The sequence below is a fragment of the Dipodomys ordii genome, unplaced genomic scaffold (genome assembly GCF_000151885.1).
Source record: "Dipodomys ordii isolate 6190 unplaced genomic scaffold, Dord_2.0 Scaffold89, whole genome shotgun sequence".
In the NCBI taxonomy this organism is placed as follows: Eukaryota; Metazoa; Chordata; class Mammalia; order Rodentia; family Heteromyidae; genus Dipodomys; species Dipodomys ordii.
Window position 1 is genome coordinate 35,690 of NW_012267305.1, and position 20,763 is coordinate 56,452.

The following is a 20,763-nucleotide window of genomic DNA, read 5'->3' on the forward strand; positions in this document are numbered from 1 at the left end:
ATCACTCTGGCCTCCTACTCAAACAAAGCCCCCTGGCTGCCTGCTAATTTTCTCTAACGCTGTGAGTGCTGCTGCAGAGAACTTCACAGTGTAGAGAACTCCCCTGAAAGGCTAAAAAATGTGGCCTCCAGTTTGCAGAGCTGATTCTAGAAGCAGCCTCAAAGCCCTGGAACAAGGGGTCCAAGAATGCACCTCAGCCAGGCATCTCAGGATTCCAGAACTATGCAGTCTGGGCATAAGGTCCCCTGAGCCTCTCAGTTCTCCCAGAAGCCCCAGGTACATGAGAGAGAAAGATCTCAAATGTCTTTTTTTAAGGCAAATGATTGAACACATGGAGGTGTCAGCACTGCTGTGAAAACAGAACCTATTTGGTCAGGGCTTAATATGGCAAGACTTGAAACTTCTAGGGAACAAGCATTTCCATTGGCTGTCTATCAACAGAACGACCTAGTGGAAGAGCAGAAAGATAGGATAGGTAGTTTCCCATGGTCCCTATGCAAGCACAAGTCTACCTCATTATTCCAAGAACCTCCACATCATGCAGAGACTGACTGTTCCTGGCTCAAAAGCCTCTTTTGCCACCTAGGAATTCGTTGCATTGGAGAATGCGTTTTGAGACAGCCAAAGATGAGGTTATTTAGCACTAAGCAGACATTTTTGCATGACATACAGAAGGTCTCTCTTCCTTCCTCATCTGTAAATGGGCCACAAGAACACTCTTCATGGGCTTTACCTTCCAGTGTGCACAGCAAATGACCACAAGGATCAGAAATAGAAGGGATGCTCAGGCTAACAATGGGGGGAATATAGAAGGTTGCTTGATACAGTTTCATGGTGAGCAATGTAAGAAACGTAACATAAGGTATAACTTTGGGACTGCTTCCCCAATGAACACAAGAACTGGCTGAAGTGACAATGTGACTGTTTCTGTAGGCATTAGTCAAGAGAAGCCTTTTTTCTGCCATGTTTGGGACTATGTGGCTGTTACTTTCTGCCTCCATCCCCCATGGAAAAGGTAATATGATAAGAATTTCACCCAGAGAGCTTGACCTCCTACCTTCCCACTCACCCCCATGGGCTCTGTAAATTACTACTCAGGAATGTAGGCTGGCCCAGAGAATTGCTTCAGAGAACAGAATGAGAGCAATGAAGGCATGGGTCATTCACATATTCCTATTACTTCACATATTTAGGGTTTTCATGGTATGCCAGGTATTGTGTCAAGAAATATGGGGATTGGTGGAAATGTTTTTCCTAAAAAGGCACTATCATTTTCCTGAAGTATGTAACTTCCATTCCTCAGGATTTGAACTGGGCCGTGACGTAATACAACTCTAGTTAGTATTAGGAAAGTTAGTGTCAGGCACCAATGCAATGAAGGTAAGATTTGTCTTTTGTATCTTACAGGTTGTTTCTTTCTGTTGTAGACAATCAGGAGTTTGAGTTCTGAACACCATAAGTCTCTCCCTCTCCATCACCCTTTCCCCCTTTTCTCTCTCTCTCTCTTCCCCTATCCTCTGGAATCATTCACTCAGACAAAAGGACCCACTAGGAATAGGCGTACATAAGCAGAACTAACATGTTAGTGAGCTTTCCATCATTGTGATAAAATCCTGGAAAATAAAAAGAGGAAATGTTTATATAGACTCATAGTTTCAAAAGTTTCATCTATCATGGCAGGGAGGGGGTAACCAAGCACTCATATCATGATGGAAAGAAAGCAGAGAGAAGCAGTAACTTAATAAATGGGCCAGAGCAATATGTAGCATGCAAAGAAATGTTCCCAAGTGACCTTCTTCTCCAAGCAGGCCCCATTTTCCATGGATCTACCACCTTTCAATAGCATTTTCAAATTTTGAGGTCATTAATAGCTTTAAAATAGTCTTAAATTCATTAGAGCAGAACCATAATAATTTAATCATCTCTGGAAATGCCTTCACCCAGTATTGTGCTTTATTAATCTCCGAATCTCCCTTAATCCAGTTCATTTATTTTTGTTGGTTGTGGGGCTTGAACTCTGGGCCTGGGTCCTGTCCCTCAGCTCTTCAGCTCAAGGCTAGCACTCTACCACTGGAGCCACAGCACCACTTCCAGCTTTTTCTGGTGCTGAGGAATTGAACCCAGGACCTCATGCATGCAAGGCAAGCATTCTACCCCTGAGCCACCTTCCCAGCCCTGTTCCTTAGCTTTTTGTGCTCAGTGCTAGCACTCTATTACTTGAACCATAAATATGTGCTTAGGAATCGAACCAGGGACTCATGCATTCAAGGCAAGCACTCTACCACTGAGCCACCTTCCCAGCCCCTTAATCCAGTTCAAATAAACAATCAAGGTATTCCATCACAGCTACAAAGTAGGTATGATTGCAACTATTTTAACTATGATTATAACCCAATGGGAGCTAAGATCACTTTTTTGAAATTTTAATGATAATAACATTTTATTGATAGGAATATAGGAAAAGGTAAGCACCTTTTAAGAATTTGACAATATTTCCCATTGCAACTTATATAATAGTTAACCTAATTATTTTAGCTCCCATTTGCCAAGATGAAAGAACAGATTCTTCTTTCCTGAGGCTCTCTATGAAGTCTCAAACAGAGTTTAAGGTTGAGAAGACATCATTTAGAATCTGATTTGATGAAGGAAAAATGTCACAATTTGCCAGAAAGCTTGAGTATTTGGTTATATTGATCAGGCATTCATGAAAAACTGCTAAAGTGACAAAAAAGATTTTATTGTGCCTTGGCAGTCTATGTATTCTTTTTTAATCACTATATAGGATTATATATATATACATATATATACGTATATTTCTTATGTGTAGATGACTGTTGCTAGTCATGTACCAAATATTTCATTACATTTGTTGTGAGGCAGTATATAGAGCCGCTCAGCTCATGGCAGCCATGAACCAGAGATACAGGGAGAGAAAGAAAGAGAAGGAGAGAATGTTTGTAGTTGTGGGCTTCCTCCTCTTACCCTTTTTAAATGTCATTCATCCCACAGTTTGGGATATCCAGAGAGAATGTTTCCTCCTTAGTTGATTTTCATAAAGACAGCCAGAGGTGTCCTTTATGCTTTAGGCACTTCTAAAACCAATCAAATTGACAGTGAAGATTAATTATCACAGCTAGGCACTGATACCTCATACCTGTAATTCTAGCTATTCAGGAATCTGAGATCTTAAACTCAGGGCCTGAGCATTATCTCTTAGCTTTTTTGCACAAGGGTGGTGCTACCACTTGAGCCACAACTCCACTTCTGTTGCTTTGCTAGCTAATTGGTTTGTGCCTATAATCCTAGCTACTTAGGAGGGTGAAGACTGTGTATTTTTAATTTAGCTATGCATTAATACAATGTTTACCTCTGAATTCCTCTCTGCTGTTTTCCATGATTCATTTTGAGAGCAGAAAAGGCCTGGGTATGCAATCAGGGCAAAGACCCCCTTCTATAGGGACTCTGTTTCTCACCATGGCCTTGATCAATCATGCATGACAGTGTCTAGACATCATCTCATGGCCTCTTGCCCCAGAAAGAGTTACATGGGAACAGTAGACAGGTTGGGCCCTAAAAGTGTGCAATGGAATAGGCACCAAGTCAGAGGGGCTGAACGACATGTGGAGAGCTCCTGCAGGCTGCATGGAGCCTCTGATTGGGTCTGGGGACTGCTATGGGCATGGGCTGTTAAATTATATAGAGTCTTATACCTCCTTCTTGGATATGCACCTTATTCTTCTCAGCACAATCCACTTCCAAAAAGCACTGACTCTTGCTTGGGAACCCTCTCATCTAGTGTGAGCTTTGAGTATCTTTTCCTTCAACAAGTCTTTGCCATTTTTCTTCTCCCTCTGTGTCCATGGACTCATTCTTTAAAACCATCAACACAGGGCCCAATCCAGATGTTGTTGCAGTTTTTTAAATTTTTCCCTGATCTATTTTGTCTCATTGTTTCCATAACATTCTACATAACAGTAGAATGATGAATAGCTTGAATATAGCAAACATTTTACAATACGTACATACATCAAAACTTTATACACACTAAATCTATGAATTTTTTTTACTTTCAACCATACCTCAATAAAGGTTAGGAAAGAATGAATCACCTTAATGAGGAGACTTTACCTGAAAGGCTTTCCGTCAGGAGGAAAGGATAAATGTTGCAATACTAAAAATACTTCTTGATTAGGCAAGAAAGGGGTTTGTTGTAAAGGGAAGAGTGAACAAGGTTGAAAAGAATATAGTGTGAGAATGGGGATTTCTGGAATGTAGAAGAGAATGTTTTACCTGGGAACAGACTATTCTTAGAGGTTGCCTCTATTGCTGTCTGCTGCCTTGGTACAAGAGTGGGCTAAAGTTTGAGTCTAAAAAAAGAAGAGAAACTACCTCAAACCTTGCCTAGCAATGATTTTGATCCTGTTGATGAGTGGTAGGAAGATGTTCAACTAATCATTTATGACACAAAAGAACAAGAATTTAGTTGGGCACTGGTGATTGAGTCCTGTAATCCTAGCTACTCAGGAGGCTGAGATCTGAGGATCGTGGTTCAAAGTTAGCCCAGGCTAGAAAATTCATGAGACTCTTACCTCCAATAAATCAGTAGAAAAATGGAAGTTGCGCTGTGGCTCAAAGTGGTCGAGCACTTGCCTTGAGCTGATGAGCTGAGGGACCGCACCCAGGCCCAGAGTTCAAGCCTCCATGACCCCCCCCCAAAAAAAAAGAACAGGAATTTGAAGGACCTTGGTCTGGGCTTGTCATGGATTATAAGGGAGGCATTCCTTAAATTTAATCTAAGTCACATGGGGAAACATTTCTTTGCAGAAAGGTAGGAACACTGTTTCCATTATCACATGATTCAGGTAAAATTCAACACTGCTATCATTCCTTACCCACTTCTTATACCGTAAGGAAGAAGCGAGAGGAAGCTAGTTTTCTATTAGTATGAAGTAAAGGGAAGTCTGAGTATGGGAGCATGCAGTCTCTCAAAGGCGAGTATGACCTGTTCCCATAATGACTGCCATGATAACGTGATGTAAAATGGTAGGTGGTGGAGGCAAGGAGACAGCACAGACTGGTGCTGCAGGTAATGCATCACATTGAATCTGTAACTCTAGTAGTACTATCTCATTATGCTTTTCCTCATCAGGAGGAGATTGATTTAAAAGAATGTCCAAGGTATGTTCTTATTAGGAATAGCAAGAGTGGAGGTGTATGCTATCCATCTGAGACATAGAAAACAGATGCAGTTAAAGGCTGAGGATGTAGCTGTGATGGAGTACATGCTTAATGTGCATGGGCCCTGAGTTTCACCTCTAGTACTATGAAAATAAATAAAATTATAAACAAGTGTTAATAGCTGTGTCTACAAATGCATTGATCATTCAGTGCTTTTAAATTTTGTCTGCATAAATATATACACGAATGAATAAATAAGGTGGGAAGGCATTTGTGCAAATATGTTGGTCAATGATCCTTAAGATTTGCTTTCAATTAATAAACAAATAAACTTCAATTATGTTTGTCAGTGACAGTTAAAATTTTGTCTGAAAAAGTATGTTTGTCAGTGACAGTTAAAATTTTGTCTGAAAACTAGCAAGTAAATAAATGGGGCTAGTAATTTTGCAAATATCTTGATCATTTGGTTACCTTCAGAATTTTGTCTGCATAAATAAATAAATAAGGTGGGAAGACATGCAAATGCCTTGGTCAGTGGCCTTTTTTGTGTGTTTTTAATATTTTTAATGAGGACATTCTATAAAAGGGTAATCTTTTAAATCATAAATAAGGCCAAAGAAATCTGTTCTGCAATACCTTCGACTTTTGACTGTGAAATGTGTACTTTCAGTGTGTTCATTTGTATGCCATCTGCACAGTCTTTTCCAGGATCGTAATTTGGGGTTGCTGAGTTAACATGGAAGTTTTTCCTTTGTGGAAGTAACTTGCTTGTGAAAGGCAAGAGGGCCGTTTGGGTGCTAGATGGGGCATACCCGATGAGAAAATAAAGAGAATATAATTTCTGTGAGGTTTTTCATTTGTTAGTAAGCAGTGAAAATTTTTGTGTCCCTGTTAGAAGTATTTGTATACAGCCTAATAAAAAATAAGCAAAGTCCTCACCTTTGAGTTGGTTAAAGTCCCCACCAGTCCTACATTTTACATTGGCTTGTATTTTTTGACAGAGCTGTCTTTAGTGGCAGATGTGTATGTGGTCATTGAGTTTGTACTCAGTGCTCCATTCTGCATTTGGCCCTCCATTTTGCTCTCGGCCCTCTAGTAACAGTTTGAATTTACAAGTGCGTGTACGGTCTAAGGAGGGACCGTCCAAGCAGAGCCACAGTGGCTGCTGGGTTGGCAAGACCGTGGGTGTATCCATTCGGCCAAATTAGCTGGACTCAGACACTGTACAATGGAAATCAGTTTGTTCTCTATGCAGGAGGACTCGGGTGGGCGTGGGGGAGGGGAGAACAGGGCAAGATCACCAATGCGCAGTCGCAAGAGGGTCGTGTGCAGCTATGCCGTGGGGGGTGGGGCAGCTAGTATAAATTGCTGCCGCTTCGGCTTGGTGGTTAGTGTGTTCGGTGGCTGACGTGGAGGCAGAAGCGCGAAGGAGCTCAGGAGACGTTTCTAGCCGGTATACTGCTCGGTTCCAGGCCCAACCCTAGCCACAGCACCCAGTAAAGAGCTGTACTATTTTCTGTGGTGCTCTACAGGTCTGGTGGACAGTACCAGTGGCCTGGTACTTTGAGGCGAGGGATTCGGCCTTGGCTGTTCCTGACCCCTGACTCCCTGCTGGGGAATGGCCGTTGATGTGGAGGGGGAGGGGGGTGAGCGGGGGCGGGCGTGCGGCGGTAGATGAGGAAATATAGACTATAGGTAGAGTTTTTAAATATTGGGTCTCACTTTGTTGCCTAGGCTGTGAAGAAAACGGTGGCTAGGGGAACTTAGATGAAGTAATATGTGGTAAAAATGCACATTTTTTTGTACCTGTTTGTTCTTTTCTTTTTTGGAGCGGGGAGGGGTCAGTTGTGGGGCTTAAACTCGGGGCCCGGCCCGGGCGCTGTCTCTGCGCGCTTCTGCTCAAGGCGAATGCTACGGTTTTCTGATACTTTTTTATTGGAGAAAAGCATCTCACAAGTTTCCTGCCCGGAATGGCTTTGAACCGTGATCCTCAGATCTCAGCCTCCTCAGTAGCTAGCATTACAGGCGTGAGCCACTGGTACTTGGCTCCTTCAATTTTTTTATATGGAACTTTCCTGTGTGGCACAGTGTGGAGAAAATGGCAGATGGGGATGGGCCTTATATGAAGGAATATGGATCGTTAGGCAAGGATTCTTTTACTTATTTATTTTTATTTTTTGGACATAGGATTTCACTGTGTAGCCTAAGCTATCGTGCACTTTCTGGATTTGAAGCAACCTGTCTGCCTCAGACTCGTAACCAGATCCTACCACACCCACCTTTGGGGGGGGCAAGGGTTTACCTAATGACTTAGTGTGGGGAAGTTGAGCATGAGTGGGCTCCGGTGAGCTCCACTTTGCATGGGTACGATGTGTAGTAGGGCCAGGAGATCCACTAGACCTTGGGATTCTTTTTGTCTTACCAGCTATCCCATATTGAGCACTTCCTCCCTGTATGGGGTGGGTGGAAACTTCTGTACAGACTCCCCTTTGGTATGCCTTCTCCAGAACAGGAGCACACAGGACGACAAGGCACAAAACCAAAAGAAAAACCACCTGCTTCCTTACCTTGGACAGCTCCAGTGACACAGAGACTGACTACCCGAGTCCAGGAAGCCCATGACCTTCTAGCTCCAGCCAAATTACAGCTAACCACCTCCAGGACAGTCTAGCACTGCAACACCAACAGCGGTGAGGACTTATGCGGCCTAGGGCTGGCACGGGAGGGGACTCAGAAACCCTGACAAATAGCAGAAAGGGGCAGGGGCTGCCTACCATGGTTCACACACTGCTCTGTATGCCCAGACTATAGTGCAAGGTGTGTGTTGACCCTTCTCACTTCTCCTTTGCCTCTCTTTCAAGCTTTCACACACATTGAATCCACAAACTCTTGTTTTCTCAGCACTATACTCTTTCCTCAATACTCATCTCGCCACCCCTTGTTACCAGGATGCTTTATCGTTTGGAGGCCAGAGACTGCACCTGGTACTCTCCAAGGATCTTAACGTTGCTGTATAACATGCTTGCTAATAAAAGTCCACAATCTAAGTTTCCATAAAAACACTGCACTTGGTCTCCCATTCCCCACACCTACTGCTCTTCTTACATTTCTCAGAGCTGTGGCCATTGTTATCACTTATCACACATTCCTCAAAGTGGAGCTCCACACAAGTCCTGTGCCAGGACGATACCAGGTGACCTGCACTCCCACACCCCAACTGGACCATGGGAAAATTTTCCAGAAATGTATGTCCACTACATTTGACATCACACTCTGTCTCTTGACATTGGCCTTTTCCACCACAGGTCTTTATAGCAGTACAGTCCCGAAACTTCCAAGGGCGAACCTTCAGCAGTAGGAGGTCAGCACGGTAGGTTGGGGGGGGGGGATTTCCTGCAAACACCCTGCACAAAATGATTGTGGGATGTGTAGGGAGTAAAAAGTAAATTAATTTCTTTTTTTCCCCAGTCCTGGGGCTTGAACTCAGGGCTGGGACATTGTCCCTCAGCTTCTTTTGCTCACTCTACCACTTCACCAAAGTGCCACTTTGGCTTTTTGTGTTGATGTGGTACTGAGGAATCAAACCCAAGGGTTCAGTGCATGCTAGGCAAGCACCCTACCACTGAACCACATTGAAAGCCTAGAGTCTAAATTTCTAAGGGGAGGTTCTAGCAGAGGGCCGTTAGTAGGGAATGGTGGAATTACTAACTATGCTCTTTCCCATCTGTATTACAGGCTGTGGTGGAAACCCGGAACCCTTCTACTTGTCTTGTTGGCACTGGTGTAGAATTCTTTCTGTTAAGATTGTGAGCTTATTACTGCTGTAGTGCCAGATAATAGTGAGTGGGGACAATGGCTGTGGCACTCTTGGAGGATTGGTGCAAGGGGATGGACGTGGATCCCCAAAAGGCGCTGCTGATTGTGGGTATCCCAGTGCACTGTAATGAGGTGGAGATTGAGGAGACTGTGAAGACAGGTTTACATCCGCTGTGTGAGTACAGGGTGGCAGGCAAGATTTTCAGGAGGGAAGACAATGCTAAGGCAGTGTTCATTGAATTGGTTGATGTTGTCAATTATGCTACGATACCCACTCATATCAAAGGAAATGGGGGGACCTGGGAAGTGATAGTCAAACCCCGTAACCCGGATGAGGAGTTTCTACATAAGCTGAACTCCTTTCTCAAAGATGAGGGCCGGAGAATGGTAGATGTGGCCAAAACCTTGGGGTTTGGCATGATGCCCGTGGAAGAGGGGGTAAGCCCAGAGGCTGCAGGCGACCCCACACCATTATCTTTGCAGCCTCTGCAGGAAAACACATGGTACCGAAAACTCAAAGTGTTTTCGGGAACCATTTACCCAGGTCAAAATGAAGAGCCCTTTGATGTCTGGCTAGAGCAGGTCACTGAGATAATACGCATGTGGCAGGTGTCACAGGGAGAGAAGAGGCGACGCCTCCTAGAGAGCTTGCGTGGCCCTGCCCTGGCGATCATTCGGCCCCTCGTGGCCAATGACAACTCCATGACTGTGGAGCAGTGCCTGGACACCCTGAATCAGATCTTTGGGGATAAAGAGGATTATAGAACATCCCAATTCAGGTTTCTGCAGTCTTCTCAGAAGATTACAGAGAAGATGTCTGCTTTCTTGGTGCGCTTAGAGCCCCTGTTGCAGAAAGCTGTGCAGAAAAGCCCAATGTTAATACAAAATGCAGATATGATTCGTCTGAAGCATGTCCTATCTCAGGTGTCCATGACCCCCAGCCTCCGGGGTAAGCTTGAGCTCTTAGATAAGCGAGGGTGCCCACCTTGTTTCCTGGATTTTATGAAGCTTGTCCGAGATGAAGAGGAGCGTGAGAATACCATCCTAGTGATGAGGGAGAAGCAGAGGTTAGAGGCTTTGGCAAGACAAAGGGGTGGTACCAGACAGAGCGCAGGAGTCAGTGTCCATAACACTACCACTGCTTCTCAGACGGTGACTTTTAGTGAGAGTGGCACCCAGACCACACATGAAATGATACCTGGGACGCTGAAGCGCAGGCGAACAGTGCTTAATGGTATAATAGAAGAAGGGCAGAGTGAGGTTACAAACCAAGGACCTGAGACTGTCCAGCCTAAAATAGAGTTGGGAAACGGGGAGGGGCCTGGGGCTGTGAGCCACCCCAAGCCCTAGGAAACAAGGGCTCAGGAGATGCAGGCCTTCCTTCTCCTTGCAGGCCACAGGCACACTTTGAAAGGAGAACTAGGGAGCCCACACAAGTAACAAGGGACCTAATGGGAGCAGAAGGGCAGGGCAGCCAGGCCCACACCACATCCTGTCACCCTCCACCAACTAGAAAATATGACACTAACCAAGACCAACATTCACCCAGCTCAGTGAAGGCCATACTCAGGGGCCCCTTGAAGGGCCAGGGACATATCCAGGAAGCTGACATACCCAGCCCACAAGAAAGCCAATTCCCTGAGGTAGACCACAGTGAAACAGAGGACCAAGATGGTGAGGCTGAGGGCTTTGGTCTCATCACCAGGTCACCTTCAGATGCTCCCCATGCGGGCTCTGCTTTAAGCCTCACTAAATGTGAGGCCACACTGGGGATTAAGCAGCCTGCCTCAGGGAAGCCACAGCCAGAAAGAGCCAGTGTGCAGGAGCCAGGGCTTCAGGACAGAGAGAAGACCCAACAGGAGAAGCTGCATAGTCCAGCCTATCTTCAGGATCATCTGCACTGCTGCAAGGGAACTCCAGGAGGGCAGAATCCTGGAGCCCCTGCTTGAGTAAAGGCTGGGTCCCTAGACCCAAAGGCCTTGGGAGGCCAGAGCCACCCAGAGGCAGTTTCCTCCCCTGCAGCCTGACAAGGCTGTGTGGGAAGGACACCAAAGATTCAGGAGATGCTACAAATAGGCACGCTGGAGGTGGGAAGCTCTTTGGGACAGTTCTGTAGAACTGCTGTGGGAAGGAGTGGGTGTGTTGGGCAGCCTTTGTTCTAACAGAAGCAGCAGAGGAGGGAGGACGTGGCGTGGGGTCGTTTGGTTCTTTTTGTTCCTGCAGGGAGACTGCAGAACCGGAGATAATGAGCAGGGAGTACTGGAGCCTGGCATGGCAAGTTACAACTCAGCCACTAATAAGGCCAAGGGCAGGTTGTACCCTGCCAACTCGGGTGGCTGAGCTGGAGGTATCTGTAAGACATCAGCTAACCTGGAGGTGCCAGCTAATGAGAACTTCTGTTGGGGCCCAGGCTCTCCTTGCTTCTGTCTAGTGCCATAGTCCACCTCTGGTTTCTTCTTGCAGACACAGGCCAAGCTACCTGGTGTTCTCTTGCATATGTGTGTATGCGCACACGTGCATGTGCGTGCATGTATGTCTTCCTATGTTCACTGAGCAATTCCTTTCCAGAGGCTCAGAGACCAGTCTCAGGAGCCAGCTGAAAGGGTGTATGAAAAAGTACTTACCAGTGACCCAAACTTCAACATTGGGCAAAACGAACTGACCAGGAGTGACTTGGGTGGTGTTCTTTGCTATGCTTTCCAGCGTTTTGGGACTGTCTTGTGCCAGACACAGTGAAAAGGGACTTCTGAAGTGAGGGGGCATGGCCAAAGGCCACTGTATTGGCAAGAGGCAGATCTGAGACTCTCAGCAAGGAGTGTTGACAAGGAGGAGTTGGTAAATAAAAGATGTTGTCAAGAGTGGAGGAGAGAGATGGGTATCCTTCAGTGGCGGTGGAAGTTACTGTCTGCATTGTCATCTTTTCTCAATGGTTTTCAGCAAATGTTTCTCTTCAATAAATTTCATGCATGTTCCCTGCTGAGTCTCATGTTTGTTGGGATGGGAGTGCATAGGGGGCTTCTGGGTTAACGTTGGGGATGCCCAGGACAAGACTGGTGAGGGGCTGTGGGAGCCAGAAAATGAGCAGAAGTCAGGCAACAGCATGCTGATGGTTTTCAGAGCTGGTGACTGCCTGGCTTCCCAGGGCACTTGGGGAGGCCCCAGGTATAAGTGGATCAGATGTTGAAAGGGCACAAGGGTCAGAGGGCTTTAAGATCACTGGCAGCACCATGGGTGTTGGGGGGCATTTGGGGGCATTCAGTGAGATCAGACTGGCCATCTGTGCGATCCCAGGCTGACACTCTAGAGAAAGTTCCCAGATCAGCCTGGGTATGAGGACAAGATGCTCCTGCATGCAGCTGCTTTTATAGGAGCTCAGAAGACTGAAGTGATCTTGCCCAGGCAAACAGTAGACCTGACCTTGCCTTTAGATCCATGACCAACTCCATCCTCCCCACTGAAGTATGCCAGGAGGGAGTGCACAGGTTTTTGGTCATAGTCCCCATCATGAGCCACACAGTTTCCATGGCAACTTGCCAGGAGCCCCTTCAGGTTGGAGCAGCAGGACCAGAGACAAAGGCCGGGAGGGGGCTAACGCCAGTCAGCTAGCCCATGGAAGCTCTGTGCCTTTCCCCTGAGCACAACAGGCCTGTGCGGCATCATGCGCGTGCAGGTGAGTCTGTGACTGTCTGATGGGCTTCCATCAATCGTCCCCCTGGGCCTGAGGGCGGGGAGGTGACAAGTTTGGGTCTGAGTTTGAGGTCCTTCAGAAAGTGACTGTATTTAGCACCGCTGCTCGGTCACCGTGCACCGTGCGTTTAGCTCATGCCACCAGAAGGCAGGAAGCACCAACCAGAGGCCAGTCCTGGACCTCTGAGGTTTCTCCAGGCAAGCTGCAGCCTGGCCTTCTGTGAGCTGCTCCTCTCCCTCTGCTGCTGCTCCTGCTTGTCCACTCTCAAGTGTCTTGTGGTCATTTCCACCCCCTTCCTCCACAGTGGGGGCGACAGGTGAGGGCCTCCCCTATGCAGCCTGACCCCGCATAGGCCCTGGCCAACCGAAAGCCTAGTGTCTGGTCAGAAGGCACCGATCCCTGGAGGCCACCCCATTCCTAAACCTCAGATGTCACGTGAGCAGAATGACTGCGTTTGTCTCTCTCCCCTCACTCTGGGCCCATTGATGGGGCTCACTCCCTCCCAGAACCCTGGCACCTTCACCTGAGTCATGTGGGCAGGAAAAAAGCCTAAGCACCTGCCAGCCAGTTCCTTGGGCTCAGAGGTTGGACCAAGATCCCCTAATGGTGGAGCCTTTGATCTATGCCATCACAGGTCTTTATTGGCCACTTCTAAAACAGGTGTGTGCTCTGCCCTATAAGATTTTCCCTGGGCTGGGAAGGTGGCTCAGTGGTAGAGCACTTGCCTTGCATGCCTGAGGCCCTGGGTTTGATTCCTCAGCACCACATAAGCAAAAAGAAAAAAGCCGGAAGTGGCGCTGTGGCTCAAGTGGTAGAGCACTAGCCTTGAGCTGAAGAGCTGAGGGACAGCGCCCAGGCCCAGAGTTCAGGCCCCACGACCGAAACCCCCCCCCAAAAAAAGATTTTCCCCACTAAAAGCCCTGGTCAATTGTGGTAAACCCCTCCAAAGCGAGGCATCTACTGCATCTCCATGGAGCATGAGGCATGACTTCTCCCCTGGGCATGGTGGCCCCTTATACGGCAGTTGGCCTTGTGAACCCTTTGTGGGTGACAGCACCTGTCCTGCCTGGCACCAGGACCAGTGACCTATTCATTGTTGACCTTCACTTGAGTACTATGATCCTGGAAAACACCAGTAGTTACAATCATCCCCATTCATTGCTATTCTAGAAAATGACGCTGCAAAAAAGTACTGATGTGGGCTCAATTTTCTCTCTTCTCCCCACCAAATTGTATTTTCCATTTCAGACTCCTAATACCTCAATGTGACCTTGATTCATGATAGGGATATCTTTTAATGCCAGTACTAAGGCTTGAATTCAGGGCCTTGTACTCTTGCTTTGCTTTTTATCTCAAGGCTGGCGCTTGGCCACAGCTCCACTTCTGGCTTTTGCTGGTTAACTGGATATAAGAATCTCCAGACTTTTCTGTCCAGGTGGGCATGCTTTCAGTCATGATCCTCTGATCTCAGCCTCTTGAGTGGCTAGGTATGAACTAGCAGTGTTCAGCTTTGTGATTGGGCCTTAAAAATCTAGTTAAAGCCATGTGCCGGTGTCTCAGATCTATAATCCTAGCTACTCAGGAGGCCCACACCAAAGAGGCAATTACCATTCCTCAATGCATGGTTAACTTTGACAGATGAATTTGGAAAGGCTCAAACATGAAAACAAATACCTGAGATGATTAACTTGTAAGGAGGAAAGAGTTGCTTTGGCTCACAGTGTTAGAGGTTTCCTCGGTCCCCTCTATTGGTCCCTTTGCTTTTATACCTGTGACTAGGACCACATCGTGACAGAAGCACATGGTGCAGTAAAACTGCTTACCTTATGTTTTAGATGTAAGAGAGAGAAAGAGAGAGAGAGAGAGAGAGAGGCAGAGAGCAGAGCCCCACAATCCACTTGAAAGGCATGCCCCCATGACTTGAAGAGCTCTCACTAGACTCTACCTCTTGAAGTTTCCACTACTTTCCAACAGAGTCAAGTTAGGGACCAACCCTATAACATATGGGCTCTGGGGAGTCATCCTTGCTCAAAACCATAGAATTTTGTCCCTGGCCTCCCAAAAGTCTACACAGCCCTCTCACAAAATGTAGTGTGATTCATAGTTTTAGATGCTCCAATCCACAATTAGGCAGAGAAACACCAAGTTGGGGACCAAGCTTTTAGCCCATGGGCATTTGGGGGATTCTGTACATCCTCCCCTGGCCTCCAAAGGATCTTATGTCCATCTCACAATATAAAATACACTTAGACCGTCTTCATGAGTCCCTAGTTTTAAGTGTTTCAGCATTGCTCAAAAGTTCAAAGCCAACCTAGTAGCTGGTGGCTCTTTCCTATACTCCTAGCTACTCAGAAGGCTGAGATCGAGATCTGATGATCACGGTTCAAAACCAGCCCAGGCAAAAAAGTTTGTGGGAGTCTCATATAGAATTAGCCACCAAAAAATTGGAAATGGAGCTGTGGCTCAAGTGGTAGAGCACCAGCCTTGAGGGGTAAAGCTAAGGGATAGAGTCCAGGCCCTCAGTTGAAGTCCCAGTACTGGTACCAAAGAAGTTCAAATCCAAAGTCTCCTCTGGGTTTCACAGGAAACTTTTAGATGTGAGCCCCTATAATGACCAATCAAAAATCAATTACATGCTTCAGACATACAGTGGCCCGGAGTAATCATTACAGTTCCCAAAGCAAGGAATAGGGGCATACAAAGGATAGATGGGAACAAAGCCCAATCTAAAACCCACTAGAGCAAATATTAAATCACATAGTTCCATGTCCAGTATGCAGGGAGTGCTGGTGGAATATGAGATCCCAAGAGCTGGAGTACTCCTCACCCTGACCCTGTGATCCTGTGCTTATAGACCACATGGCAATTGTCTCAGTCTTGGCTCTGCTTATTGCCTATAGCTTCCGTTGGCAGGCATGCTGGGCTCCTAGCATCTCTTTCTGGGATCTCCAATACACCTCTGCCTTCACTCACAGCTCCACCCATCACCCTGTCATGGCCCATTATAGCGTGTGGCCAACAGTGAGTGTTCTGGAATTCTTTTATTGCATGAATGAATGAAAGAATGAATGAATGACTTCTTCATTCAGGCTTCAGCTCGGAGGTCCCCTACCCCAGGACACCATTCTTGACCTGAAAATTCTGGTTACATAAAGCTCTTGTCTACTCCTGAAGGGGGTTTGCTCCCTGTCTGTCTCACAAGGAAATGGCCACTCTGTGACTAAATACTCCCTAATGGATTCCCTGTGCCCAATGGAAGACCTGGCACACTGTGAAAGGAATGAGTTGCCTTGCTGGTGGAACTGAATGTAGAGCACCATTAAAGAGGGACCAGAGTCAGGTGCTGATGGTTCATGTCTGTAACCTTAGCTATTCAGGTGGTTGAGGATTGGGCCAGGATTGCCAGCCTGGGCCAGAAAGTCCATGAAACTCTTATCTCCAATTAACCACCAAAGAAGCCAGAAGTGGAGCTCTGGCTCAAGTGGTTGAGCACCAGCCTTGAGCAGAAAAAATAAAACAAAAAAAGCTCATGGACAGCACCCTGGCTCTGAGTTCAATCCCCAAGATCAGCATACACATAAAAATGATGGTTTGGAAAACACTCTCCCCGTGTTTAGCAACTCATACTAAGGCCAAATATCATTTCCTTGGGCAACGCTTTCCTGATCAATCAGCCCAGAATAGGTTGTTCTGTTACAGCATTTCCACATCTTACATGTTCTCTTCTGAACACTTATTATAATGATTTTTAGTTGTAGAATGTTTGATCTATTTTTTCTCTTTCCTTAACGCTGTCAGCACTGGGGCTTGAACTGGGTATGATGACACTCAAGTGGCACATTTCTTGTGGCACTGATCAAGAGTATTAGTGGACAGACAAGAAGGTGACCAGGCAGCAGAGCATTATGTATGCTACATCAAAGCACACTTACAATTGAAGGGCATAAGTTGGTCTGAAAAAGATTTGTTTCCAGAGAGTGTTGAAATGCAGAGCCCAGTGATCAGTGGGCTTCAAAAGTGAAGAGCAAGGCAGAAATGGCTTTCCTAGCCACAGGGCCAATTCTCCAGGGAGGCTTCAAGTGCAAAAGGCTGGGTGGATAGTGATCATAGATCCACACTAAGTAGCTGTTCAGAGAGAATATCCCTGAAGTGCACATTCAGAGCAATGGACAAGGTGACAGAACAACCCTACATATATTTAACGGGACTGAAGTCATGCAAAGTACATTCTCTGACCTACATAGAATGAAGCTAAAAATCTGTTTACAGAAAGTTAAAGAATCTATTTTTTTTGTTGTTTGTTTGTTTTGATCAGTCGTGAGGCTTGAAGTCTGGGCCTGGCTGCTGCCCCTGAGCTCTTCAGCTCAAGGTGAGCACTCTACCACTTGAGCCACAGCGCCACTGCAGGTTTCCTGAATGGTTTATTGGAGATTAGAGTTTCACAGACTTTCCTGTCCAGGCTGGCTTTGAACCATGATCCTCAGATCTCAGCCTCCTGAGTAGCTTGGATTACAGGCATGAGCCACCAGTGCCCCACTAGAATCCATAATATTTTTATTTTGTTTTTCTTTTTTTTTTCCATTGCTGGGTCTTAAGTTTGGCCTGGGCACGGTCCCTGAGCTTCTTTTTGCTCAAGGATAGTGTTCTACCCCTTGAGCCACACTACCACTTCTGGCTTTATTGGAGATAAGGGTCTCATGGACTTTCTTGCCCGGGCTGGCCTTGAATCAAGATGCTCAGATCTCAGCCTCTGAGTAGTTAGCATTACAGGTGTGAACCACCAGCACCTACCTGGAATCCATACTTAATAGCACACTCCACAGTAGGTCAAAGTCAATAGGGAAACTAGTTAATTTTCTGAAACAAATGAAAAGGAAAAAAAACATGCAGCTAACGCAGAACTGAGAGAAAAACTTGCACACACACATTAAAGAAAACAAATTAGTATGCAACTTCATAGCTTCAGGAATGAACAGCAAACTATGACTTCCAAGCACACTGAGGACATAAGAAATTAAAACTAAATCCCAAGTAAGTACTACAGAAAATAAAACGATGAAGATTAGAACAGATATTAAGGAAACAGTAGAAAATAGCAGAAAAAAATCAATGAAACAACAGAAAAATCTATTTTTTTTCTAGGAACAAAAAGCAATACAGCCTTAGTGAAATTAAGTGAAGAAAGCATGCTTTAGAGAAAGGATGCTCACAGGAAGAAGGCGTTGTGTAGACAGGCCTCACTGGCAGAACTCTTCGGCTATGGAATGTCTGGGTAGGTCAAAACTCAGTGGCAGAGTTGAGAGCAGGTAGAGGGCTCTGGCAAAGGGCCAGAAGTGGGAGACATTCAGAAGCAGAGAACAGTGAGCACAAGGCACTTGGAAGCAGGTTTGGCATCTTCCCCGTGATGGTACTGCGAAGAGAAGATTCACATGTTTGAGAAAGTGGAGGACATTTACAGGCCAATGACCTTCCTGAGCAAAACACAGTCTCCAGAGGACAGCACACTAGACGGTATGGGGAGGGAGCCCTTGTAAGTATACTCCCAGGGGAAAGGGAGCGGATAGAAAGCAGGAAGAGGAACACATAGGCCCAATAGTGGAATCCACTTGCTTAGTGGCAACATGGTCAACAAGTCATTTTTCATGACGTCACCCTGTTTTACTCTGTATCATATACCATCACCGGCTGAGACAGCAACACGTAATTAGGAGCTACTGATATAGTCCTCGTTCTGTGAATTCGTACTCCCTCCTTTCCCAGTCATACCCTCTGTATGGTGATCAAGAGTGGTATGAGGGACACTAGAACAGTGCTTAGGTTCTTGCTCAGTGGTGGACAGAGTTCTCTGAATGCCACGTGTTCTGTCTTTGGACTTCTTGACCCTGGGTTGGAACAAGACCTTGATGGCATTCTGGGTACATTTTCAGATGACACAAAATGTGGAAGCCTGGCTCACTTGATAGGCTGAATGATAACTCAACAGGATTCAGACAGTCTGGGGTATTGATCATAAGGAACAAGATGAAGCAGCTTTTGTGATTGGTACATACGTAGAGGAGCAAGTTCCAGTGTACATTGGGTGGCACCTTTGGAGAGGGCCTTTGAGACATGTGCATTCAGAATTAGTTTCAGGGATGTGGATATGTGATGCTGAAGTTAATTCCTGTGTAACTAATGGAAGCTAATAAAAAATATGAAAACAATTAGGGTCAAAGAAGAAAAGGGACCAATGCTATTTAAATGGGAAAAACTGACAGAATATGAGCCCCTGAGAAGTGTCTTCATCTATTTTAGGGACTGGTATATAGGAGAGGTTTTACAGACCATCATGGGTGACAATTAAAGGTGAAGAGATTGTTAACTGAATTGAAGAATACATTTTGTAAAACTAAGGCTGTCTACGGACACACTGGGAAGGAATTGAGCTCCTGCTCACTCCAAGTATGTAATAGCACTCATAAAGGGATGCTCCCCAAAAGAATGCTGTGTTCCTTAGTAGCATTTGCTGAGTCTAGATATCTCCACTACTTGTGCATAATACTTTATATCAAGTATGTAGCTGCTTGTGTAGAAAAAATGAGTTCAGGTAAATTATACACATAGTAGAACACACCAAGTTATTACTCATAACAAAGGAAAGCTTAACACTGGCTTGTGTAATAGCTTAACATTTATTGTAATTGTGTACATTAATGTAGATTAAGCAAGTATAATTAGAAACACTAAGCAATTCAAAAGAAAGCAAAAACAATTCAACCATTCCTCTTCCTTATGTCTACAGATTTCGGTGTCTTGTAAGAAATGAAAGAAGCTGTTTTGGATCAAAATCAGAATTCATTTTACAACCTGTCTTTTCGTATCTTACATTTTGGTTCTAAATTCCCTTAATGATAGAGTATAACTTTGAAGTGGAGAAATCAGCCTATCTGAGGTCTCTTTACCTTATGTTCTACTTTAAGGGCCTTCACTGATACTCTGGGATAGCACTTCTCACCGAAGAGTGGCTTTTTTCTCTTGTTCCCATTCATTCAGCACCTGAGTGTTAGTGCTCATCATGTGCCAAGACCCATGCCGAGAATCAGACTTCAGGAAGACTAGCTCATGTAGTGTGAGTACAGAGTGTACCATGCCAACTTGTTTTATATCTTTCAGAGTAAATCATATGCACAACTACACAAATAAATGACACGTTCCGATCTACTAATTTGGCAGGAAGAATATGCCCACAAATCATTGTGCATAGGGTTCAGAAAATGTGAAAAGATGGAAAGACATGTTCAAATAAGATCAAGAGAAGAGGCCTTCATTTTTAATTTTTTAAAAAAGACAACTTTTTTTCCCCCAGTCCTGGAGCTTGAATTCTGGGCCTGGGCACTGTCCCTGAGCTTCTTTTGCTCAAGGTTAGCACTCTACCAATTGGACCACAGCTCCACTTCTGGCTTTTTTGGTAGTTTATTGGCAATAAAGAGTCTTACAGACTTTCTTGCCTAGGCTGGCTTTAAACCATGATCCTCCTATCTTAGTCTCCCAATTAGCTAGGATTATGGGTGTGAGCCACTGGTGCTCGCTTTCACTCAAAGAACTTACAAATTACTGTTGGGGCTAAAGGCAGCAGAGTACAGTCAAGTTCATGCAGTCAGCACACTGTGCAGATGGGCCTGCCTGTGTGCTGCCAGCCAACAGATTCCTGTGTTCTCTGAACTCAGGGCCTCAGTAGTTGTGGCTACCTTGAGACAGAAGTTGGACTGGAAATCAGGTCACCGAAGGCTCTGTGGTCAGGGAAGCAGGCCTATTGGATTTTTCTCTGGTTAGACAAGCACCTCTTTGGGAAGATCTGGGAACTAAATCTGATCCCACTTGAAAGCTTTGGTTTGGAGGAATTTTCATAGAAAAGGGAGGAGAGGGAGAAAGGGCAATCTGACTCTTGGAGCATTTTAGGGAGTCCCTTTGATGCTTAGAGGAGAAGTTGGTCTCACAATGTTCCCCTCTGTAAGAGTATACTCCATGAGAAACTCATAGGGTGGTGTTGCATGGTGGGAATTAGGTGCCCTCCAAACAGCGCTTGGCATATACTGAACACC

At 45.6% G+C, this 20,763-nt stretch overlaps 1 protein-coding gene across 1 annotated transcript; it reads left to right on the top strand.

The window, feature by feature from the left end:
- The first annotated feature begins 9,030 nt into the window (after window positions 1–9,030).
- Pnma5 (paraneoplastic Ma antigen family member 5) lies at window positions 9,031–10,344 on the top strand. Its single transcript, XM_013025914.1, has one exon. It carries the CDS (start codon window positions 9,031–9,033, stop codon window positions 10,342–10,344), a length of 1,314 nt encoding a protein of 437 aa, XP_012881368.1.
- Window positions 10,345–20,763: the final 10,419 nt, after the last annotated feature.